The sequence below is a fragment of the Rhinopithecus roxellana genome, chromosome 16, assembly GCF_007565055.1.
Source record: "Rhinopithecus roxellana isolate Shanxi Qingling chromosome 16, ASM756505v1, whole genome shotgun sequence".
Lineage (NCBI taxonomy): Eukaryota > Metazoa > Chordata > Mammalia > Primates > Cercopithecidae > Rhinopithecus > Rhinopithecus roxellana.
Window position 1 is genome coordinate 12,772,098 of NC_044564.1, and position 25,030 is coordinate 12,797,127.

At 52.0% G+C, this 25,030-nt stretch overlaps 2 protein-coding genes across 3 annotated transcripts in view; one reads left to right on the forward strand and one right to left on the reverse strand.

The window, feature by feature from the left end:
• STKLD1 (serine/threonine kinase like domain containing 1) overlaps positions 1 to 9,735 on the reverse strand; it is a 30,030-nt gene extending 20,295 nt beyond the window's left edge. Inside the window, exons 1-4 of the mRNA XM_030919198.1 lie at positions 9,428 to 9,735; positions 6,867 to 6,953; positions 1,995 to 2,039; positions 184 to 258 (exon numbers count right to left, since the gene is read on the reverse strand). Of these exons, the coding sequence (XP_030775058.1) occupies positions 184 to 258; positions 1,995 to 2,039; positions 6,867 to 6,953; positions 9,428 to 9,514 (294 nt within the window). The 5' untranslated portion in view covers positions 9,515 to 9,735. The remainder of the gene's footprint in view (positions 1 to 183; positions 259 to 1,994; positions 2,040 to 6,866; positions 6,954 to 9,427) is intronic.
• An 84-nt stretch (positions 9,736 to 9,819) lies between these two features.
• On the forward strand, positions 9,820 to 24,781 carry SURF4 (surfeit 4). 2 transcript variants are annotated; one of them, XM_030919196.1, is made up of 6 exons: positions 9,820 to 10,065; positions 18,728 to 19,014; positions 19,828 to 19,904; positions 20,475 to 20,518; positions 21,509 to 21,695; positions 22,473 to 24,781. In XM_030919196.1, the coding sequence occupies exons 2-6, from the start codon at positions 18,909 to 18,911 to the stop codon at positions 22,737 to 22,739; spliced, it is 681 nt and encodes a 226-aa protein (XP_030775056.1). In that variant the 5' UTR covers positions 9,820 to 10,065; positions 18,728 to 18,908; the 3' UTR covers positions 22,740 to 24,781. The 2 variants fall into 2 exon arrangements, with proteins under 2 accessions (XP_030775056.1, XP_010371099.1); XM_010372797.2 differs by having other exon boundaries at positions 9,825 to 10,065; positions 18,828 to 19,014.
• Positions 24,782 to 25,030: the final 249 nt, after the last annotated feature.

Below are 25,030 nucleotides of genomic sequence, written 5' to 3' on the forward strand. Positions count from 1 at the left end.
AAGCCCCCAGCATGGTACCTGGCGCCAGTGAGTGTTAAGTCAGGTATGGCCACGTTTAGAGGCAGTGCCATTGCCACACGAGCTATTCTGATGGTGGGGGGTGGGCGTGCTCTGGGCTCACTCGGCTTGGTCCCACAGCCCACCATGCGGCGGCTGAGCCCGTAGATGTCAGCTCTGACCCACCTCCCCATTCCACGTGATGAACAGCTCCCGGTACACAGAGATGTGGGCGTGCCGCAGCTTCAGCAGTGGCATCAGCTGCCAGGATGAGAGCAGAGGAAACGGAGAAGTCAGCGCCTCTTCTCAGCGCCTCTTCACGCCTTTCTCAGCTCCGGCTTCTCTGTCACACATCCCAACAAACATGCAAGCCTCGGGCTCCGAGCCGGGCCGGGGAGCGGGCTCAGGGAGGCTGCACGGTAGTTAGGAGCCAGGCAGTCCAATGTGAGTCCTGTCTCCAGCATGTGCTGGCTGTGCTGGGTGACTGGGCCTCATATTGTCATCTGAAAATGGGGGTCCCAGTGGAATCTGCCTCACAGGGATGCCACGGGGACTGAGTGAGCTGTGGCAGGCAGTGCCAGGAAGGTGGGGATCAGCCACAGCCAGGGCTGGCTGGAGGAGGTGGTACAGCCACCGGGAGGTGGGCCCACAGAGAGGTCCCAGTGCCCCCTGCCCTGGTGGAAAGTGCTTTGAAACATGCCCAAACAGGAGCAGACAGGGCTGCCTTAGAGACATGGAGCCAGACAACTGCTTGTGGTGGAAGGTTGGGTGTGAAAGCAGCTGGCCTAGTGGGCCGTGGAATTGAATCGGCAACGTGAAAAGCCATGGTGGCGTGGGGCTCTGGGTGGGCCCCCATGCTCTTTCTTCCCATTTGTTACCGAGTAGCCTGGGCCCACCACTGTGCTTCAGTCACACTATACACCGAATAATGTTTGCTGGCCAAGCTGCAGAGCCAGCAATTCCAGAAGACAAACAAGTGACCATGAGATCCAAAGGGACACCTTCAAGCTCATGGGAAATTCAAGAAACACAAAGAAAGGCTACTCAGAGGCGTTGCCAATCAAACCAAAGTGGAGCTGTTATTGCTATTATTGTAAATGACTATGTTACTGCTGGGCAGCTCTGAATGGTAGAATGAAGGATAATTTACATTTGCTTTGTTAAACAATTCTGGTATGGGCGTGGTGGTACATGCCTGTACCCCAGCACTTTGGAGGCCGAGGTGGGAGGATTGCTTGAGCCCAGAAGTTCAAAACTAGCCTGGACAAAATGGTGAGACTCCATTGCTATGAAGGAAAAAAAAAAAAAAAAAAAAGGGTAAAAGCAAAAGAAAACCCAATTCTGTATTTAAAAAATTTTCTTCTGAAATTAATAATTTTATATTGAAGAAAAAATATTTAAAAAATAGTTACTGGTAGATTAACCTAGGGACCTGGCCAATATTTATTTATTTTTGAGACGAAGTTTTGCTGTGTTGCCCAGGGTGAAATATAAATGATGTGATCTCGGCTCATTGCAACCTCTGCCTCCCAGGTTCAACCGATTCTCCTGCCTCAACCTCCTGAAGCAGCTGGGATTACAGGCACCCACCACTATGCCCAGCTAATTTTTTTGTATTTTTAGTTGAGACGGGGTTTCCCCATGTTGGCTAGGCTGGTCTTGAACTCCTGACCTCAGGTGATCCACCCGCCTCGGCCTCCCAAAGTGCTGGGATTACAAGCGTGAGCCACTGTGCGCAGCCCAATATTTAAACTTTATGTTCTCTGGGAATATATGTTCTAAGTTGTTGGCACCTGCATTTAGCAGTGAGTGTTTGGGGCACGGCCTCCCTTCACGACCTGGGGCTGCTGGCTTCACAGCTGAGGCAAAACTGGTGCTGATGCTCTATCCCTCCCTCTAGACTTTCCTTCACCCAGGCACTCAACAAGAAGGTACAGAACACAGTCCGTGTGTGCTCCATTGAGCTCTTCCAGAGGGGAAACCACCCTGAGAGTTACCTCCTCCAGGGCCTGACTGGCGTGATGGTCATCCATGCATTCCACCTGCAAGGGCACAAGAGCATGAGCTTCATAAACATGTAGCAAAGCATCCCCATTATCACCACCATCACCACCACCACCATGACCGTTACCATCATCACCACAACCACCACCTCCACCGCAACCATCACCATCATTACCACAACCACAACCATCACCACCATCACTGTCACCATCACCACCATCATCACCATCATTACCATCATCACCATCACCGCCATCACACCACCACCACTACCATTACCACCATCACTCCATCACCACCACCATCACTGTCATCACTATCATTAACATCATCATTACCACCATCATCACCACCATTACCATCACTGCCATCATCACCATCATTACCATCATCACCACCATCACCACCATCATCACCATCACACCACCACCATTACCACCATCATTACCACCATCACTCCATCACCACCACCATCATCATAATTAACGTCATCATTATCACCATCATCACCACCATCACCATCACTGCCATCACCATCATTACCATCATCATCACCATCACCACCATCATCACCATCACCACCATCATCATCATCACACCACCACCATTACCACCATCACTCCATCACCATCACCATTACCACTATCATCACCTTCATAACCATCACTACCAAAATCACCATCACCACCATCATCAGCATCATCACACAATCATCACCATCATCAAAATCATTACCATCATCACCACCTTCACCATCATCACACCATCACCACCACCACCACTATCATTACCACCATTATACCATCAACACCACCGTCATCATCACCACTATTATCCCCATCATCATCGCCATCACCAATATCATCATCATCATTACCATCACTATCACACCACCACCACCATCACCATTACACCATCACCATCATCACACCATCAACACCACTGTCACCATCACCACTATCATCACCATCATTACCATCATCACCACCATCATCACCATCATTACCACTATCACCATCATACCACCACCACCACCATCACACCATCACACCATCACCACCACCATCACCATCATCACATCACCACGACCATCACCAGCACCACTATCACCATCACACCATCACCATGACCACAATGACCATCATCACAACCACCATCACCACCATCATCACCATCTAGCTGCTACCACCATCACCACCACTACCACCATCATTGCCACTGCCATCATCACCACCATCATCATTATTTAGCAGGAGTGACAGGCTCCCACCATTCCTGCCCCCACCATATGGCACAAACGGAAGATATTCCTAAGGCAGAGATCTAAAAATACTTAGAGCAATGAGAACATCTCTGCTCCTGTTGCAAGGATAAGTTTAGGACAGCATAATATAAATTCCAAGAAATCAGTTAAAGGATCCATTTTCAGACCATCTTTAAACAGGAACATCTTGTTCTGGTTGGGAAAGCATCAATTGCACCACTTCATTCCTTACCCACATGGGGAAGGTTGTCTCCATGCATGGAATGTGCGGTGCTCTTCTCTCTTTCCTGTGCCTTCTCCGGGTGGAGGTGGGCGGGGGGGGGGGCATGGAAAGGGAAGGGTACCCAGTGGCAAGGGAAGCACAGAGCTTTGAGTCTGCAGCATGCTTGGTGGCACAGGCCCTAGGTGTATACTACCACTGGCTCTAATACCAGATCTTCACCCAGAATGTTCCTCAAAAGACTTATGAATGAAGTACTCTTATAATGGGGTGATTGCAGACCATCATGTAAAGTTAGTGAATTGTTTCCAGATCTATAGAGAGACCTGAGATGCCAGTGGCACTGTCCCATGGAATCCAGGGCAAAGACACTGCGTGAGCCTTCCTGTCTTCCTTTCCTCCTGTCCCAGGGGGCATATGAGGAGGTGAAGTTGGCCAAAACATATAGAAAGGCTTAAAAATGTTACATCATGGCTGGGCACAGTGGCTCATGCCTGTAATCCCAGCACTTTGGGAGGCCAAGGCGGGCGGATCACCTGAGGTCGGGAGTTCGAGACCAGACTGACCAACATGGAGAAACCTTGTCTCTACTAAAAGTACAAAATTGGCCGGGCACGGTGGCTCAAGCCTGTAATCCCAGCACTTTGGGAGGCCGAGACGGGCGGATCACAAGGTCAGGAGATCGAGACCATCCTGGCTAACACGGTGAAACCCCGTCTCTACTAAAAAAATAAAAAAAAACTAGCCGGGCGAGGTGGCGGGCGCCTGTAGTCCCAGCTACTAGGGAGGCTGAGGCAGGAGAATGGCGTAAACCCAGGAGGCAGAGCTTGCAGTGAGCTGAGATCCGGCCACTGCACTCCAGCCTGGGCGACAGAGCGAGACTCCGTCTCAAAAAAAAAAAAAAAAAAAAAGTACAAAATTAGCCAGGTGTGGTGGCACATGCCTGTAATCCCAGCTACTCAGGAGGCTGAGGCAGGAGAATCACTTGAACCTGGGAGAAGGAGGTTGCAGTGCGCCAAGATCATGCCATTGCACTCCAGCCTGGGCAACAAAAGCGAGACTCCGTCTCAAAAAAAAAAAAAAAAAAGGCTGGCTGTGGTGGCTCATGCCTGTAATCCCAGCACTTTGGGAGGCCAAGGCGGGCGGATCATCTGAGGTCGGGAGTTCGAGACCAGCCTGACCATCCTCTCCATGTTAGTGGAGAAATCCTGTCTACTAAAAATACAAAATTAGCCAGACGTGGTGGCACAGGCTTGTAATCCCAGCCACTCAGGAAGGCTGAGGCAGGAGCATCGCTTGAATCTGGGAGGCAGAGGTTACAGTGAGCCGAGATTACACCACTGCACTCCAGCCTAGGCAACAAGAGCAAAAGTTCATCTCAAAAAAAAAAAAAAAAAAAAAAAGTTACATTGTATGACCCAGAAATCTCACTCCTAGGAATTTTTCCTAAGGAAATCATGGATGCCAAAAAAAAAAAAAAAAAAAAAACCCATAATGCTATAAGCATCTTTATCAGAGCTGTTTACACAAAGAGAAAAATTGAGAACAAGCTCAATGCTCAGCCCGTGTGATAGGGATGACTTGGGTCAGCTACAGCACATCAAGCAAGACGGGAGGCCACACAGCTGCCAGAGCCAGGAGAGGAGGAGGCTGTGGGAATGCTTGCAATATAAAAAGCATGCTATCAACTTTAACAATACCATTCTCCTAAATCCAAAAAAATTTACAAACTCTCAGGAAAAAAAGACTGGAAGAATCCATAAACTCCTACCTACACTCTCCTTCCCCAATTTTTATTTAGAAATAATTGACTGATATTTTTATTTTTAATTTAATTAATTAATTTAGACAGAGTCTGGCTCTGTCACCCAGGCTGGAGTGCAGTGGCGCAATCTCAACTCACTGCAACCTCCGCCTCCCGGGTTCAAGTGATTCTTCAGCGTCAGCCTCCCAAGTAGCTGGGGTTACAGGCACTCATCACCATGCTCGGCTAATTTTTGTATTTTTAGTAGAGATGGGGTTTCACCATGTTGGCCAGGCTGCTCTCGAACTTCTGACCTCAAGGAATCCACCTGCCTCAGCCTCCCAAAGTGCTGGGATTACAGGGATGAGCCACCGTGCCTAGTCACGGCTGCCATTTTTAAAAGCTCCTCAGGCTGTGTGCGGTGGCTCACGCCTGTAATTCCAGCACTTTAGGAGGCCGAGGCGGGCGGATTGCCTGAGCTCAGGAGTTTGAGACCAGCCTGGGCAACACAGTGAAACCCCGTCTCTGCTAAAATATAAACAATTAGCCAGGCGTGGCAGCGTGTGCCTGTGGTCCCAGCTGCTTGGGAGGCCGAGGCGGGAGAATTGCTTGAACCCGGGAGGCAGAGGTTGCAGTGAGCTGAGATCGCACCACTGCACTGCAGCCTGGGCGACAGAGCAAGACTCTATCTCCGAAAAAAAAACACACACACACACAGAAAAAAGCTCCTTAATTGCTCAGAGAGCAGTCAGCCACCCTGCCTCAGTGGCTTGTGAGATAAGGGGGCCAACCCCACAGACATCCAGCAAGGGAGCAGGGCAGGGGCAAGGACTCCACGCCCAACCATTCAGGGTGAGGCTGCGGAGCTGCACAGACTGAGGCCTGGCCCGGTAGCGGCTTCTGACAAGGCTCCTCCTGCGCAGCCAGCCCTAAATCTGCTGGGTCCCTGCCACCACCACAGAGAGGAGGGTGTGCCAGGGACTCTTGCAGCAGCTCTCTCACCCTAGTCCCTCTGTTGATCTGGACCTCCCTGTCTCAGACACACAAAGGGCTGTCCTCCTGCAGGCCTACACCTCCCTATGCCCTGCTAGCCCTGGTGAGGAGTGCGGTGGAAGGGCTCAGGGCCTGGTGTGTGACCTTAGCCCTGTGTGACCTTGAGCCAGTCCCCATCCTCTCTGGGCCTGGCTCCCTTTTGGTAAAACTGGTGACCCAGCACTGGGTAGCATGGTGTCCCCCAGTGAGGTGGCCTGAATTCAAATCCTCTGGGAAATTGTGTGACCTTGGCTAGTCTGGTGCTGCCTTGAGCCTCACTGTCTTTGGCTACAAACACGGTCGTTGTTTCTGCTTTACAGGGTTGACGGGAGATGAAGTGAGTCGGTGCCTGGCATACAGCACGTGATGTGTAAATGGTAGGAGGTGGTGGTGTTGGAGTAAAAATTAGCATTGCTTCCCCATCAAGGTGACAGAGCTACACGCACCCCCACGTCTACCCCAACCAGATTTGTCTCTGTGAGTGCTGGCAGCGAGGAATCCAGCTGCCGCACCAGGAAGCTTCTCCAACATGGGAAGAGCTTGTATTGGGGAAAATCACAGCCACAGAGCCACCTGGCATGGGATGCACAGGCTTGGCCTCTTACCTGCTTTATCACACGCTTGACTTTGGTTTCCATTTCCTCCACCACCAGGTTCACCCCCAAGGCCCCAGGAATCAGCTGGTACAAAACCTACCAGCAAGGAAGAGAGAAGCTTTCAGGAAATGCACACAAATCATCCCTTTCCAGAAGCCCAGCTCCAACTCCTTTTCCAGCCCCGGTAACTCCCGTCAGGCTGGCAGAGCAAGTGGCTCCACCCCATCTTGCAATAGAGGAAATGGCCCAAGGAGGGCAAGAAGCCTTCCAGTGGCAGGACTCTGATCTCACCTATTTGGGGCTGATTCTGGAGCTCTTTCTTCTACAACCCTGTATCCCTCCCCCCAAACTGCAATGAGGACCAGCTGGGCACTCAAAAGCAAGAACCTCCCAGAGGAAAAGGGCTTATTCACTCTCTGTAGACCCCTGTGACCTCAGCTTCCAGCATCCACCTCCAAACTGGCTTCAAACAAGAAAGTAACCAGTCTTGTGGCTGGTACAATCAGGAAGCCATTGTGTGCCTGGCATGGTGCCAAGCACTTCACAGCCACCCTATGCAGTTGACACCATTGCTACCTCTGTGTTTACATTGGGGAAAACTGAGGCACAAGGAGCTAGGTCCTTGCCTGAGGCTATGTCACTAGAAAGCAGGACACTGCCTGGGGTAACTCTGGGGGTCTGACCTTAGAGCCTGTGATTTGAGACAAATTTGCAGAGAGATGGCCACCAAGTCAGAACTCTGTGCAGAGACCAAGTGCTATGGGGCAGGGGGCTGGGCCGGAGATTGCTGGAGGCTAACATGCATCTGAGGATTGGGGGAGGGAGGGCAGGATCCAGAGGAGGAAGCCTGAGCCTAGGGACTCTCGGAGCCTATAAAAGATTCAGGAGTCTGTAATCCAGCCTTGTGAGCAGCCTGCTGGATATTCTAAGCTGGGGTCCCCAACCTAGTCTGTAACCTGTTTAGGAAACCAGGCTGCACAGCAGGAGGTGAGCAGCAGGCAATGGAGCAAAGCTTCATCTGTATTTACAGCCGCTCCCCATGGCTCGCATTACCACGCAAGCTCCACCTCCTGTCAGCTCAGTAGCAGCGTTAGATTCTCATAGGAGTGTGAACCCTATTGTGAACAGTGCACGTGAGGGATCCAGGTTGCACACTCCTTATGAGAATCAAATGCCTGATGATCTGTCACTGTCTCCTATCATCGCCAGAGAGGATTGTCTAGTTGCAAGAAAACAAGCTCAGGGCTCCCACTGATTCTACATTATGGTGAGTTGTGTAATTATTTCATTATGTATTACAATATAATAATAGAAATGAACTGCACACTAAGTGTAATGTGCTTGAATCATCCCGAAACCATCCTCCCGCCTCCGTCTGTGGAAAAATTGTCTTCTACAAAACTGGTCCCTCGTGCCAAAAAGGTTGGGGACTGCTGGATTGTTTTGTTTTGTTGTATTTTGTTTCTGAGACAGAGTTTTGTTCTTGTTGCCCAGGCTGGAGTGCAATGGCGCTATCTCGGCTCACCACAACCTCTGCCTCCTGGGTTCAAGCAATTCTCCTGCCTCAGTCACCCGAGTAGCTGGGATTACAGGCATGTGCCACCACGCCCGGCTAATTTTGTATTTTCAGTAGAGACGGGGTTTCTCCATGTTGGTCAGGCTGGTCTCGAACTCCCAACCTCAGGTGATCCGCCCGCCATGGCCTCCCAAAGTGCTGGGATTACAGGTGTGACCCACCAAGCCTGGCCGGGGACTGCTGTTCTAAGCCACAAGAGGCTGAGGGCAGAGCTGGTGTGAGAGCGTTCAGGCTCAGGCAGCAAATTAAACAGTAAAATGGACCCGTATCTTGGATCAAGTCTATTTTTTTTTCCAAAAGCAGGTATATTCCTGAAAGATCTATTTTTTTTTCTCCAAAAACTAACTTTATTTTAAAAATTATCTGGCCACCAGAAGCTCATCTGTGTCACCGCTGGCAACGCCCTACAGTCCTCTCACACAAAGACAATTCTTCCCAAGTGACAAAAATCTAATCCGCAAACTGTTTCCAAGCAAATACGTTTTTCACAAATGCTGAATCTAACATTTAATAAAGTTTACATATCATGTATAGAAGCATTTAATTAAACATTCACTTTTATTTTGCAGCTTTCCTTTTGTGTTTTGTAAATTTTTCAGGTCTCAAATACTTTCAAAGACCCACGCTGCAGGGGTGTTTTTAGGGGACTGGGGGCTCCCAATTACGTACTCGGGATGTTTTCGGGGGTCCTGCCTCGGTGGACCCAAGCGCCCAGACCCCGGGCACAAAGGATAGAGGAGCTGCCCCACGCCCTCAAATACTCAGCCAGGGCTGGAGAATCCTTAGTCAATTCACAAAGGGGGAAACTGAGTGGCAAAGGGCACCCAGGAGGTCACCGTTGGAGGCCCCTCAGGTTCAACCTAGGAGCTGGAGGCCAACACTGACTAGGGGGCGGGTCCCTCGCCGCCCTCGGTCGGAACCGCCGGCCGCAGCACCAGGGTTGGCGACCGTTACCCCATGGAGCCCCCGCCTCCCCGCAGGGAACACTCGGCACCTGGTACTTGTCCATGGGCTCTCCGGGGTACCCTGGGCCTCGCTCCCCCTGCGTGGGGCGCCTGCCATCGGACTCTGGTCCAAGCATGTTCAGTAGCTACCGCGTACGGGCGAGCGTCCACCCCTGGCCCCACCCCGTGTGGGTCATTGGGACCCGCGAGACCCTCCCCGCCCGAACGGCGTCCTCGAGGCATCCAAACGTCCCTCCCGCGCGCTGGCCCCAGACCCCCAGGCCTGCCCCCTCAAAGGTGACGCGTTCCGCCGGGCTGGGAGGTGCCGCAGGGCCTGCGCGTGGTGGGCGGGGCCTCCAGCGTGAGAGGCGTGGCGTCGAGCGCGGCGGGGGTGGCTTCGAGCGGACCCGTCGGGAGGCTGGGGACGGTGCATGGCCCCTTTAAGACGCGCCGGGGCGGACCCGGGAGGCGCGCGGCCCCTTTAAGGCTTGGCCTACGTGGCAGCCGCTGGAGTCGCAGCCGACGCGGAGCGAGGCCGGCCGCCGGGCACTTCCTGTGGAGGCCGCAGCGGGCGCGGGCGCCGACGGGCGAGGGCCAGCGAGCGAGCGAGCCGAGCCGAGCCCAGCCTCCCGCCGTCGCCATGGGCCAGAACGACCTGATGGGCACGGCTGAGGACTTCGCCGACCAGGTGCGGCCTGCGGGCCCCTCCCCCGGCCCCGACCCAGGCCGCGCGGGCCGCTCCGGAGTCGGCCTCCCCGCAAAGGGCGCCAGGCCCGGGCCGCCCCCCGACTCCTTGTTCCCGCAGAGGGACCCACCGCCCGGGCCCTCCGACCCGGCCTGGACACCCCCAAACCCGGCCTGCTGGCCCGGTCTCCCCTGCCCGCCGGGCCGCTCCCGGGGCCCGGGCCAGCCGCCCCCACCCTCCACCTGGGACGCGGGGCTGTGGGGGTTTCCTCGCGGGCCGGCGGCGCGAGTTCTAGGGTTGGGTCGGGTCTGAGGCTCGCGGGGAGCGCCTCGGCGTTTGGAGCTGCTGGGTGTTCCCCGCACGTTTTTCCTCTCAGTGGGTCTCCTGGAGGCGGGCTGGGAGCTCGGGGACGAACGGGGGCCGGGGGTCCTCCCAGAGGAAAGGGGGCGCGCTGGCGTGCGCCCCAGCTACAGGATGCCACAGCACTTTTTCTCTTTCCCAGATGTGCTGGACTCTTGGGGTCCCTTTGACCCTGTCTGCATCTCTCCCTCGCCGTTTGGACTCTGCCCTGAGCTGGATTGAGTGGGGACCTGTACACAGCCTGGGAGGAGGGGAAGGTTATCTCCCTGATGGTTTCCTTCCAGAAGTGTCCAGGTGGCATTCTGAGCAACAGGGAAGCCCTTGAAACAGGCAGTTGGGTAACTGTTGAGAGCATTCGGAAACGGGGTGGACAGGATCCGATCCTACAAAGTGAAGGGACACGCAACTCCCTTCCCTCTTTCTTAATTAAGCTTGGCAAAAAAAAAAAAAAAAAAAAAAAAAGGTGGTGCTGGTTACGCAGATTTATGCCTTTTACTTCTAAAAGAATCCCGTTATGTCGACAAATTAACAGGGAGAGCCTTCTGTGGCCCACTTGCCGTTCTTTCCTCGGTTTACTTAATGTGTGTGTGTGGCTTTGCTAGAGTTTTAAGTAGTGATGGTTAAATTTTTAAATTTTTCTGGAGGTGGTAGTGAGTCATCAAACTCTGAGGCCTAGACTTATTGGAAGGCTTGTGTATGTGTGGTTTAAAAAAAAAAAAAAAAAAAAAGAGTAAGTGACCGTTTTCTAATCAGCTATCGAGCTTTTCCGTTCCTCCTGAGGGGTGATCTCTTTCTAGTGTGACCTCACCATCGGTTCTCATTGCAACACTGTCCTGTGAGCCAATATTTTAAATTTTGGGGGAAAAAGTGTATCAACTTGACGAAGCAGTTTTTTCTAAGGTCCTGATTTTGTGCTTAAATGTACAATTTTATTTAAAAAAAATTTTTTTTTGTTGTTGTTCTTTGAGACAGTGTTTCCACCTTGTTGCCCAGGCTGGAGTGCAATGGTGCGATCTCAGCTCACCACAACCTCCGACTCCCGGGTTCAAGCGATTCTCCTGCCTCAGCCTCCCGAGTAGCTGGGATTACAGGCGTGCACCATCATGCCCAGCTAATTTTTTTTTTTTAGTAGAAACAGGGTTTCTCCATGTTGGTCAGGCTGGTCTCGAACTCCTGACCTCAGGTGGTTCGCCCGCCTCAGCCTCCCAAAGTGCTGGGATTACAGGCATGAGCCACGGCGCCCAGCCTTTAAAGACACAGTTTTAAAACTGTGTCCCTTACAAAAACGATTCCTATCAAAAGCCCTCAAGAACCAGGTAGACCTTTTAGGTTTGTCAGTTTTCATTGACATCATTTATAGTGACCCATTTATATTTCTCCAAGTCACAACTCTCTAAGAAGAAGACTCCTCATAGCTGAGGGAAGGATGACAGTTACATCCACTCACTCTTTGTCCTGGAAAACCTGGGATTTGCAAGTGAATTTCATAATCAAATCTAGATCAAATGTCTCCAGTCAAGCTGGTGCCCACTAGCAAATGACAGACTCTCCTCCTGACAAAAAAAAGTTCCCAGTCTCTTCATATACTCCTTTCTTGATGATTTTTTTTCTTTTTTTTTTTTGTTTTTTTTTGAGACAGAGTTTCACTCAGGCTGGAGTGCAATGGCTCAATCTTGGCTCACTGCAACCCCCACTTCCCGGATTCAAGCAATTCTCCTGCCTCAGCCTCCCGAAAGCTGGGATTACAGGTGCCCGCCACCATGCCCAGCTAATTTTTTTTGTATTTTTAGTGGAGATGGGGTTTCCCCATGTTGGCCAGGTTGGTCTTGAACTCCTGACCTCATGTGATGCTCCTGCCTTGGCCTCCCAAAGTGCTGGGATTACAGGCGTGAGCCACCCCGCCCAGCCTTTTCTTCTTGTTTTGTTATTAATGGTTTTTTTTGGAGACAGAGTCTCACTTTGTCACCCAGGCTGGAGTGCAGTGGCACTCAGCTCACTGCAACCTCCACCTCCCGGGTTCAAGCTGTTCTCCTGCCTCAGCCTCCTGAGTAGTTGAGATTACAGGTGTGCGCCACCACGCCCAGCTAATTTTTGTGTTTTTAGTAGAGACAGCGTTTTGCCATGTCATGTTGTCTAGGCTGGTCTTGAACACCTGACCTCAGGTGATCCGCCTTAGCTTCCTAAAATGCTGGAATTACAGGTGTGAGCCACTGCGTCCAGTCTTCTTCATGTGTTCTGTTATGTTTTAAATGAAAGAAGCAGTAGCTTGGAACTGGAAAGGCTCTTCAGGGGGCACAGAGTCAACCTCTCCTAGGTTACTGAGAGGAGGCCAAACCCACTCAGGCTCCTAGACTTGCCTGTGGCCACTGAAGAAAAGCCGGGTCTTGGTCCCCAGCGCCCCTTGCCCCTGGTGTTGCTCTTCTGGCACAAGTCAAGGGAAGAGCACTCGCGGGTGAAAGGGCTGCTCATATACAACACCCAAGTGGGTTAGGACCATGTCTGTAAGGCAGCGCAAGCTGCCGCTGTCAGATGATCTCATTAGAGTCCGCCTGGGTGGTGGCAGAGCATGGCTGCAGGAGCTTCCGTGCCCTTTTGCCGGCAGCTTGGGAGCGCAGCGACTTGTATTCACCCAAACCCCAATCAGATAGACACAGGCAGGTTAATAGGGTTTGAAGTCAAAATATGGCTTCTTATGGAGAATCTGACCAAGCCCAGGTGGGGCTTTGTTTCTATTTATCCACATAGTATTTAAAGCTGCCAGACCAGGCTTTTACATCAAAATGACCTAATTTGAAGCCAATAGGGGATTACCATGGAAGTCACTGATCAGATAAAGTGACATATCCACTTTTTCTCATTTTCAGAAAACAAGAGCAAAGCCGAAGTGACAAGATTTGACCAGAAAGTGTGGGCTGCTGAAAGCAAGACCTAAATAAGCTTAGTTTCCCAGGCCCAGTGTCTTCCGATAGTATGACAATGACATTAAGTCTTTCACTGGGCCAGGTGCATGATAGACATTCCTTGTGTGACCTTCCTGACTGCAGGAGGTGGACCAGAGCGTCTCCATCTTCGGATGGGCAGAGGGAGGTTGGCTGGCTGCACTGGCTCGTGGTGGGCTGGAGACTGAGTCCACATCTTTTTACCCCAAAGGCTGGGTTCCTCACTGCTTGGTGGACTGTGACCTTTCCTTCTGGTCTGCAGAGGCTGGTCCACGGGGACGAGCAGTCCGGTTAGTTTCTGCTGGCAGGCTCCCCGCAGCTGCATCTCTTGTCTCTCTGCCTCTGGCATCAAGCTCCTTGCTCTGGCAGCCAGGGACAGTGTCCTCTTGCTCCCAGGAGCCATGTTCTGTAGAAACTGCTGAGACATGCTGTATGCAGGAGCTGGGCATTTGGAAGCCATGGGAAGGGGCCAGAAACTCTAATGAACTCAGCAATCCAAACTAATGTCCATGCCTGCAGCTGCTCCTCATTGCCTATTAGACCCTCTGCAAAATGTAGCTTCTAAGCAATTTATACCCATAAACAGCAATATTAGCACTTAATGGGTTCTGCCTGGTGGCTCATCACCAAGGTGACAGAAAAGCTGCATGGGGCCTTCCTCTCCAGTGTGGCCTTTGGTGTTTTTAACCTGTCCTCAAGAGTGGCAGAGCTAGTCCTGGGCCTTGGGAGCTGGCCTTGGCCCTAGCTGAAGTGCTGGGGAAGCGAGGATGGGCCCGAGGACACCTGAACCCACAGGTGGCACAGGCACTGCGAGGCTCCCAATGAACACTGTGCTGGTGGCTGTCTGGCGTGGCAAGGTCCTGTGACAGTGGCAGGCTCTGTCATATCCTGCCCTATACCATGAAGGAGTGGGGAGAGAAGGCAAAGAGGAGCTGACTCACTTTTCTTTGTGCGGTGATCTTAACGGGAGGTTAAAACACAGCCACCTTGCTCTTTAGGGGAGTGCGGGGGAGAAGCAGGGGAGGTTGTGGTTAGCGAGGCTCCTCCCAGAACATGGGGCCCAGTCGTTCTCAGTTACGTCTTTCCTACAATTGGGATTTTGATCACACAGTTTTTTAGTAAAGCCAGGCCATCATCTCCCACATTGGGCTGCCGACACCCTTTCTGGCCCTGCAGGGTGCGGTGTGAACCTATAGAGCAGCACGGGAGGGAGGCTTGGGGAAGTTCTGGAGCTGCAGTGAGCCAGTGAGCTGGAGCCGGCTCTGACAGGCTGATGTGAGGGAAGCCGCTGGGCCGCAGGTGCTCGTGTCTAGGATGTGTGGGACCTGAGTTGGGCTTTGAACGAGGCAGCCCCAGTCCTTGGTGATCAAGTGCCTTTTTCCTCGATGTTCTCATTCACCACTAATTTGCAAGCCGCTTTCTGTCCTGAGTGTGAAGAGAAAGTGGAGTTTTGTATGTGGCGTGGGAGCTGCAGGTGGCTGTGATAGTGATCACTAGATGCCCACGAAGTCATCTCTCAGGGTGGATATCATTAATTACGTTTCTAAAATCCCCTTCAGTCGTCTAAAATAACCACCCCTTTGAGAGAAATCTCAGTCTTCCTGTTAAGCCCCTCAGATGCTGTCACTGCTTATGAACCATATCCTGCTTGATGGCGTGGTTCTCGGAGAGACTTAATGAGAAGCTTGGCCACAGAGGTGAGCTAACTGTGTCATCTCCTTCCTGCAGCCTGCCAGGTCAACAGCCACCTCTGGCTCTGCTGTCACAGTTCTCTGGCAGGGGGGGAGGGGGACTGTCACAGGTTTTATGTGCTTGCCATGTTTACACAGGTCACCTGTGTGCTGGCTACCAGCAATGGCCTGAGTGCCTGCAGTGTGGCTGCTCTTGTCTGTCCTGGGGTGCTGTGTGTCCTTCCTGTGTTGGGGGCTCTTCTCTGCTGTGCTGAGGGGACACTGGCTTTGGGACATGTTCTAGAGTGGCATGACATGGTTCCAGTGTCCAATTTGAAGTAGTTGTGACCAACATGCGTGTAGGAAATAAGGTTAATGTTGGGCCCTGGTCTTTAAACATGGCTTTTTCAGTGTTCAGTCCAAACAGATGCTCATTAGATAGTGGTTGGTTTTTTTTTGTTTTTTTGTTTTGTTTTGTTTTTTTGAGACGGAGTTTCGCTCTGTCGCCCAGGCTGGAGTGCAGTGGCCGGATCTCAGCTCACTGCAAGCCCCGCCTCCCGGGTTTACGCCATTCTCCTGCCTCAGCCTCCTGAGTAGCTGGGACTACAGGTGCCCGCCACCTCGCCCGGCTAGTTTTTTGTATTTTTTAGTAGAGACGGGGTTTCACCGTGTTAGCCAGGATGGTCTCGATCTCCGACCTCGTGATCTGCCCGTCTCGGCCTCCCAAAGTGCTGGGATTACAGGCTTGAGCCACCGTGCCCGGCCGATAGTGGCTGGTTTAAAGGAAACTGCATCAGCCTGACTTACAGCTAGTCAGCCTTCAGTCTAGACCAGGCTTGCCTTTGAAAACCAGAACAGCCAAGCAGTAGATGTGCTCAGTTCAGAATGCAGTACCTACATTTTTGCATATTTTTCCCCACAGCCAAGAGCTGTGTCTCTCTCCTCACCATGCTCGCGCAGGGAAGGAGGTGTGAATTGCCTGTCCCACCTTCTCTCCCTTTTTTGCTTTTTAATCCTCTTGACCCAGACACTCCAATTAAGAGTCGCAGACTCATCAAAGAGACTTTTAAACACTGCCTCAAATCTTGTGGGCTGTGCACGTAGCAGATGAGCATGTTAAATGTGGGTCCTGCAACTGGGGGAAGTTTAGACCGCAGCCCATGGCTGGGCTGGTTTGCTCATCTCGGGCCAGTGAGTGCCTCACAGCTGTCATTTTAGAAGCAAGTCAGGACACCTCTGGTATCTGTCTTAGGTGTGGATTGCAGTCTACCTCTCTGCTGCTGTTGGGGTCCCCGCCCCACACCCACACCCCACCCTGGGAGTCCCGCCACGGCTCCGTCTCATCTCAGAGGTCTGCACAGCCTCTTGTTGAGCTCTTCCTTCCCAGTGGTTGCTTTTCCCTTGGTTCAGATGAGGTAAAGGCCTGTGTCCTTGCTGGGGCTTCCCAGCTGGGCCACGACGTGAGGCCATTACTTGAGAGCAGTGGCACATTGCGTGCCGTGGTGGTATGCTTTATTCTTCCACGGAATATGGGTGATTACACTGTTGCTGGGCATTTAGAGAGCAACGGGGCCATGAGGCAGAACCTGGGGAGGGTGTGTGGCGTCACCTTTCCCACCGCCCAGTGCGATGCGGGTTGCTTACCCTGTGCACACGGGCATCTTGTGCTGGTTCTCTGCATTGGCCCTAAAATTCACAGGGGAGTATTTGGGGCCTTTTAAAAAATGAAAAGTGAAACAAGGTTTTCCTCCTAGTAAAGCTGGAAAGAATCTTACCAACCATTAGTTCAGCTGGCCTCACTTTACTGTAGGATAGTAGAGACGCTCTCAGAAAGGGCGTGGCCAGGTCACACAGTGTGCTGGCTGGACGGTACCAGGGCAGGGTGAGATCACAGGGCCTCAGAGCCTCCGCCTGCGCTTCATCTCCCGAACCCGCTTGGTGATTCTCTGGGTATCTGTCGGTCACTGTGATTTCTCCCATCACTTCTGTGGAGTCAAAGGCTGAGTAAATGAGTGTAGAACTGACAATGCAGGGCACAGTGGATTTGGGGAGAATGGCCACCTGGCTTTGTAATCTCTGCCTTTGCTGTCTGCCACATGGGAGCCAATCCACAGTGCTGACCTAGCCAGGGCCCCACCTGACAGGCTGGAGGGTGATCTGAACACCCAGGGGCGTGGTAACAGATGGGCAGCTTCAGCAGTGTCTAGGACTTTGAAGCAACTTTAAAAAATGCTGAAAAGTAAGAAACACGCACATCTTCCTTTGTTCCAACAGTAGGTTTAGTCAGCCCTAGGAGGCCTGTGCAGCTGACTTTCGCTCACCTCCCGTGGGGGTCAGCCTCTTGGGTGCTCTTTAGACTCTGGCTTCCCAACATGCATTCGTGGGTGGGTCCCCTGATCTTTCTCCAAAGGACTTGCTGTGTTACAGGATTTCTTTCACTTTGTATCTCAGTTTTGCATGGGTGATAAGAGAGAAGTGCATGGGGTAAAGCTGCGTGACATTTGTACCTGGCATCGGTAGTGCATGTTGGCTACCTAACCCAGCCGTCATAAATGACCTGACTCATAGCACAGCAGGAAGTCATAAATGTTTTCTTTCCCTTTGACATTTGACAGTGATTTCACGCACTTGCATTTCATTGCTGTTGAAACAGCTGTCCATCCTATTTGTTAGTGTGTTTTAATTTGCTCGAGATTATGCAGGCTTTGACAAAATCCCAGTGCTTTCTAGCCATTAGCAGTACCAGCTTCATACTGTGCTGACAGTTGCTGCACACACAGTCCCCAAGTCAGATCCTGAGCTTGCAGGGGAGAGCTCCGTCAGGGGCGGGGAAGCACTAGCCCTGGTTTGTAACAGTACACATGCGCTGTCCAGAGCCTGGGGCTTCCTCCTGCGCTCTGGAGATTCTCGGATAACTGGAAACACGTGATGTTACTATTCAGTCAGCCATGTGGCCATCTAGGCCTGGCACCCTGGCTGTCACCTAAGCCAACCCTTGTTCTGTCAGGGTACTCTGGGCGTCACTGGGCAGGCTGGGAGGTCCAGGCCCTTGGCACCTCAGCCATGTGTGACCTGCAGGCTGGGGTCAAGTCTTGGCATTGCACCATCAGGTCTGCGAAGCCGGGGGAACCCCTTCCTGCTGGGTTTCATATGCCCATTTGTAAGGTGAGGGGTTGGACCAGAGCAGCAGAGATGCCTGGCAAAGTGTAGTGGTGCCTCAGTAGGGAGGCTGCTGCCGGCATGTCGTGGGCAGAGGCCAGGCTTGCTGCGTCATAGCCTGCAGCACCCAGGATGACGCACGGCAGAGTGGCCTGGCCTCAGATGCCGGTAGTGCTGAGGTGCAGAAGCCCTGGATAGATGACCTCTAAGTGCCTTTTCAGATGTCATTCTGTGATCCCAACTTGTAAGTGCCTTTGACCGAAAAGAGCAGCTCTGTGTCTTGCTGCGGTGCCACCTTCGATGACTGTAGTTGCCTGCCGAGGCACCGGGGGAAATCACAGTGGCAGAGTGTTAGGGCTGCCGCCCTCTGGGGTCTGCCCCAGAGGGTCTAATGTCAAGTCATGCATCTCCGGGACTGATCCTTGGATTGTTGCATGCGTCCATACTCACAGGGTAGTGCTCAGGAGCAAGCACTGAGAGCCCCCTAGTCTGCCCTGGGAAGGCACCGAGGCTGACAAGAGCTCTTGCCTTCCGCAGCGTCTGTTCCTCACGCACACCCCGTCCAAGGACATGCCCGGCAGCGGCCTGGTGCTCCCCGCCGCAGCCACCTCACCCTTGGGTTTCTGTGGCCCTGCAGTTCCTCCGTGTCACAAAGCAGTACCTGCCCCACGTGGCGCGCCTCTGTCTGATCAGCACCTTCCTGGAGGACGGCATCCGCATGTGGTTCCAGTGGAGCGAGCAGCGCGACTACATCGACAGCACCTGGAACTGCGGCTACCTGCTGGCCTCATCCTTCGTCTTCCTCAATTTGCTGGGACAGCTGAGTGAGTGGCTCTGAGGGTGGTCAGGATTCACTGGGCGTCTTGTTCTGTGATCGTTAGCAGTTGGGAGGCTGTGTGTGAGCTCGGGGGTCTCCTGAGACTGCTGTCCCCCGTCCATTCCCCTCTTCTCCAGCTCAGCTGTGCCAGGCCAGGAGTCTGGTTCTGCAAGCCTTGGCAGGGACGCTCAGTCTCTAGCCCTGGGCTCACTGCTTTAGGGCTTGCTAAGGAAATAGGACATGGTGTCTGTCAGGGACCCAAAGCAGGAGATGCTGGAGTCTGACTGGTCTGGGTGGATCAGAGAGGAACTAAGGCTGTCAAAGACAAAGGTGTCTACAAAGGATAAGTAGATTGAGGTAAATGGAGAGGGGAGAGCATTCATGAGCCCAGAATGAAGCTCGTGTTGGCTCAGGTCTGTCTTATGGCCTTGGTGGACCAGCTTCTGGTGGCAGTCCTCCCTCCTTTGTACATTACAGGCCAAGGGATTTGCGCTTCCCCCCTGTTCAGAAGCGCTCCACAGTAGAGCAGTTAATTGCCTGCCTCAGGTAGGCGGCTGATTTGGGAGCTGACTGTGGGAAATGGCCCGTTCTTTATTACGGCAAGGGCTCCACTTTCTGGTGTTTGTGATAAGTCTAGTCAGACTTACCATGTGTGGTCCTTGCCTATCATTAATTCTCCCAGAAGTTGCCTTTTGCTTGGATAGGTGGTTTGGCTGCCTCTGGATGAAAGGGCCAGGTGAGATGGCAGTGTACCGAGACAGTGCTCCCCCCGGCCCCGGCACCCACCCTCAGGCCCCCTAACCCTTGTCCTTCCCTCCAGCTGGCTGCGTCCTGGTGTTGAGCAGGAACTTCGTGCAGTACGCCTGCTTCGGGCTCTTTGGAATCATAGCTCTGCAGGTACACGGGCTGCGTGGTCGGGGCTCCCTTCTCTTTGCTCTCGTGGAGCAGAGCTTCTGAAAAGACATCCTTGAGGGTTCATTGTCACTCCCCCTTCAGCCCCTTGCATGTCTCTGACTGCCTGGAGCTCCTTTCTCTTCTGGGGAAGTCGTGAGCCCAAGCAGGGCTGTAGAGGCAGGTCATTCGGTACTGGACCATCTTTTGTCCCATTCCTATGATTACCGTGACAAGGGAAGTCCCGAGCTTGGTTGCAGCGAGGATGCTGTCTTGTCATCACGTTGCTTCATAAAGAAGAATACCTGGTTATTCAGAATGAAATGCTGGGAACAGAGTATCTGAATCCATATCAGTGGTCTCAGAATAACTTTGTTCTCTGGAACATCATAGCACATTTCTTGAGAAATACAGAACCACATTTTTGAGCTTAGATTTGTCCTTGGTCTCCTGTGATGGTTTTGTGTGTTTTAGACTCCAGCTGACATTGGAGAGACTGTCTAATGTATTATGAAGTCTGTGGAAATGCCTTTGGAAAGGCCGAGACTCAAGTGTCTCTCTCTTCTTTCCCCTCAGACGATTGCCTACAGCATTTTATGGGACTTGAAGTTTTTGATGAGGTATGTGCATTCTGGTTGGTTTTAGTTGGTTTTAGTATACGCTGCTCATACAGGTTGAGCATGGCAAATCCAAAGTCTGAAATGCTCCAAAATGGCAAAAATCTTGGGCACCAACATGACACTCAAAGGAAGTGCTCATTGGAGCATTTCAGGTTTTGGATTTTCAGATTTGGGATGCTCAGCTGATAAGTATATAATGCAAATATACCAAAATCTGAAACACTTTGGGTCCCAAGCATTTCAGGTTAGGGATACTCAGGGATACTCACTCTGTAATTCTAAACTCAGTTAACTATTGGTTGGAGTAGACTTCTTTGGGTCCAAACCAAGCTTGTCCAGCCTGTGGTCCACGGGTTGAATGCGGCCCAACACAAACTCATAAACTTCCTTAAAACATTGACAGCTTTTTTGCAATTTTTAAGTTTTATTTTTTAGCTCATCAGCTATCATTAGCATTAGCGTGTTTTATGTGTGGCCAAGACAGTTCTTCCAGTGTAGCCTAGGGAGGCCAAAAGATTGGACCCCCTGGTCTAAATTCCGCCTCTTAGAAACAAGTTCTAAAGAGGATGTTGCAGAGCCCCTATAATAGTAGAGACTGAAACCGTCTCTTCTGACCCCTTATTTCACGGGCATGGGGACTCAGGGTCTGAGTGGAGGACAGGCCTGCCCACGGGGACCCAGCTGGTCAACACTGAAGCTGTGACTAGGACTCGGTTGTGTGTGTGTTCAGGTAGCCCATTGCTGTCGAGTTGTAAAGCCATCTCTGTCTCTTCAGCTATGTAAGGAACTATGTAAGATTTTACATGGGTGTAACTTGAGTCTGAGGTCCTGTGCGCATGCCTGCCTGGTCCTGCTTGGCAGATCACTGGGTCTGGAGAAAGGGAAGTAAGGGCCTTCCAACACTGGCAGCAAGTTCTCCCTGCACCTGGTCTCACAGACAGGCCAGATCCTGGTGAGGCTTAGCTTCCAGCCCACATATCTGTTCCTCAGGAACCTGGCCCTGGGAGGAGGCCTGTTGCTGCTCCTAGCAGAATCCCGTTCTGAAGGGAAGAGCATGTTTGCGGGCGTCCCCACCATGCGTGAGAGCTCCCCCAAACAGTACATGCAGCTCGGAGGCAGGGTCTTGCTGGTTCTGATGTTCATGACCCTCCTTCACTTTGACGCCAGCTTCTTTTCTGTAAGTATTCCTACTTGCCTGAATGGGTCTGGTTTCTTGTCCTTCAGAGAGAATGCTGTCCGTCCCCCACCCCTTCCCTGCTCACCTCTCCCTGGTTGGGTACTAACCACAACCTGGGGGAGCTGCTCAAATGGAACAAACTTTTTGATCCCATTAAAACAGACCAAAACATCATCAATCTCGTGTGTCAAGCCTTCCTTCCAGCAAGTGAAGGCCAGAACCTCTGACCTTGGTGGAGTGTGCTTGGCCGTTGGTAGGGCCAAGGCTCTCCACCCAGGCTCCCCTTACTCTTCTTTCTCTCTTCCCTGTTCATATCTTAAGTAATTCCTGTGTGTCAGGTGTCAGAGGCAGGCCTACAGGAGCTTCCAGAGCACATCTCTGGAGCTGACTGAGAGCCCTGGCTAGACGGTGTCCAGGAAGAGCTCCTGGTGCCATGGGGAGAAGAGAGAAGATGTTTCTGGCCTGGATGGCTGGGTGGGCCAAGAAGCACTTGGGAATTTAGTTATGGATTAGAGATTCATCTTGGTAAATCACAGCCTTTTACTAGTTGGGAACTTCAATCTTCCCCAAACGTTCCACATTTCAAAGCTGGTGCTTTATTGCCTCCTGCCTCCTCCTAGCTTTTATCTCCCCTCTTGCACCAGCAGCCGTCTCAGCAGTAACTACATCAGCCTGATGGATAGAGACTTCATGATATGCAGCAGCTGGAACTTTTGTTTATAAAGCATCTCTTTTCCTCACGTTTATTTTGAATTTCTTACGTTTCAACCTATGCAGATTGTCCAGAACATCGTGGGCACAGCTCTGATGATTTTAGTGGCCATTGGGTTTAAAACCAAGCTGGCTGCTTTGACTCTTGTTGTCTGGCTCTTTGCCATCAACGTATATTTCAACGCCTTCTGGACCATTCCAGTCTACAAGCCCATGCATGACTTCCTGAAATACGACTTCTTCCAGACCATGTCGGTGATCGGGGGCTTGCTCCTGGTGGTGGCGCTGGGCCCTGGGGGTGTCTCCATGGATGAGAAGAAGAAGGAGTGGTAACAGTCACAGATCCCTACCTGCCTGGCTAAGACCCGTGGCCGTCGAGGACTGGTTTGGGGTGGAGTCAACAAAACTGCCAGCTTTTATGTATCCTCTTCCTTTCCCCTCCCTTGGTAAAGGCACAGATGTTTTGAGAACTTTATTTGCAGAGACACCTGAGAATTCATGGCTGGTCTGCTCTGGAGCCACAGTCTGGCGTTTGACCCTTCAGTGCTGGCCAGCCTGGCAGTTGGAGGCCTCCCCCATGCCAAGGCTTTGGAGTGAACAGCCCGCTTGGCTATGGCATCTCAGTCCTATTTTTGAGTTTGTTTTGTGGAGGTGCAGGAGGGCCTTCAGGCTGTGCTGTGAGCAGACACATTGGTATCACCATTCAGAGCAACAACCTCCCTCTTATTTTTAAGTTTGTTTTTAGTGAAAACTACTAAATGATTTTGGGTGGTTCAGCCAAACTTCAGAACGGTTAAATCTCCCTGGTTTAAAATCACACCAGTGGCTTCAATGTTGTTCCTGCCCCTGTATTGTAGTATTTTATAGGAACAGTGAAAACATTTAGGGACACCCAAAGAATGATGCAGTATTAAAGTGGTGGAAGCTGCTGTTTATGATAAAAGTCATCGGTCAGAAAATCAGCTTGGATTGGTGCCAAGTGTTTTATTGGGTAACACCCTGGGAGTTTTAGTAGCTTGAGGCAAGGCCGAGGGGCAAAGGAGTACTTGGGAAGCTGCTGGTCTGGGTGCTGCTGGTCTCAGAGCTGGCAGTGGGGAGGGCTAGTGAGACCACACACGGGGTGGCCCCAGCAGCAGCACCCCGCAAGCCAACCTGGCCAGCTGCTCCTCGGACCAGCTTGGGGAGCTGCAGCCGCTGTGGGCAGGGGGTGTGGCGGGAGCTCCCAGCACTGGAGACCCACGGACTCAATCCAGTTACCTCACATGGGGCCTTTTCTGAGCAAGGTCTCAAAAGCGCAGGTCACCCTGGCTGAGCAGCATCCTCCTTTCCCAGCTGCACTCGCCCTGTGGGCAGCCCGACACGCCACTTTCCCGAGGCTGTTGCTCACTCAGATTGTCCGTTTGCTATGCCGAATGCAGCCAAAATTCCTTTTTACAATTTGTGATGCCTTACCGATTTGATCTTAATCCTGTATTTAAAGTTTTCTAACACTGCCTTATACTGTGTTTCTCTTTTTGGGGGGTTTAACTGCTTGTTGCTCCCTGTCGTCTGCACCATAGTAAATGCCACAAGGGTGGTCGAACACCTCTCTGGCCCCTAGACCTATCTGGGGACAGGCTGGCTCAGCCTGTCTCCAGGGCTGCTGCGTCCCAGCCCCAAGCCTGCCTCCAGCTTGGCCTCTTGTCCGTTGGCTCTGCAGGGCAGCGGTGAGGGAGGTTTCTGCTCATAAGTGCTTTTGGAAGTCACCTACCCTGAGGAGGGGACACCTTTTTAACACAGCCGAGCTAGTCCCAACACGTTTGCAAATCTTCCCCTGGTGGAAGATTTTACCCCCTAATATTGGTAAGATCAAGCAACGGCTTCAGGACATGGGTTCTTTCCTCCTGTGACCATTCAAGTGCTCACTGCACGAAGACTGGCTTCTCACTGTTTCAACCTCACCAGGGCTGTCTCTTGGTCCACACCCTACTCCCCATCAGTGCCGTATGACAGCCCCATCAAATGACCTTGGCCAAGTCGGGGTTTCTCTGTGGTCAAGGTTGGTTGGCTGGTTGGTGGAAAGTAGGGTGGACCAAAGGAGGCCACGTGAGCAGTCAGCACCGGTTCTGCACCAGCAGCGCCTCCGTCCTAGTGGGTGTTCCTGTTTCTCCTGGCCCTGGGTGGGCTAGGGCCTGATTGGGGAAGATGCCTTTGCAGGGAGGAGAGGGTAAGTGGGATCTACCAATTGGTTCTGGCAAAACAGTTTCTAAGATTTTTTGCTTTATGTGGGAAACAGATCAAAATCTCATTTTATGCTGTATTTTATATCTTAGTTGTGTTTGAAAACATTTTTGATTTTTGGAAACACATCAAAATAAATAATGGCATTTGTTGTATGTAGTGTGATCCTACAGTGTTGCCCAACCTGACTGGGGCTCCCCTCAGGATGCCAGTGGGCGAGGCTGCTGCTTTGAAGACCACTCAGAAGCCATGTCCAGAGAGAATTAGTTCCTCAGAGTCCCTGCTGCTTCCTGGGTGTGGGGGACAGACCCCCTCAGCTCTGCCTTAGAGGGCAACAGATGTCATGAGACAAGGATAAGTAGGAAGAGAAGACATGGGGACAGCCAATCATTCAGAGGACACGC

Bases quoted from the DNA above. Each gene is read 5' to 3' on its own strand.
- SURF4 (XM_010372797.2), top strand. From the start codon at position 10,018: ATGGGCCAGAACGACCTGATGGGCACGGCTGAGGACTTCGCCGACCAG. The intron at 19,015-19,827 runs GTGAGTGGCTCT...CCTTCCCTCCAG, and splicing joins CAATTTGCTGGGACAGCTGA to CTGGCTGCGTCCTGGTGTTG. The intron at 19,905-20,474 runs GTACACGGGCTG...CTTTCCCCTCAG, and splicing joins TTGGAATCATAGCTCTGCAG to ACGATTGCCTACAGCATTTT.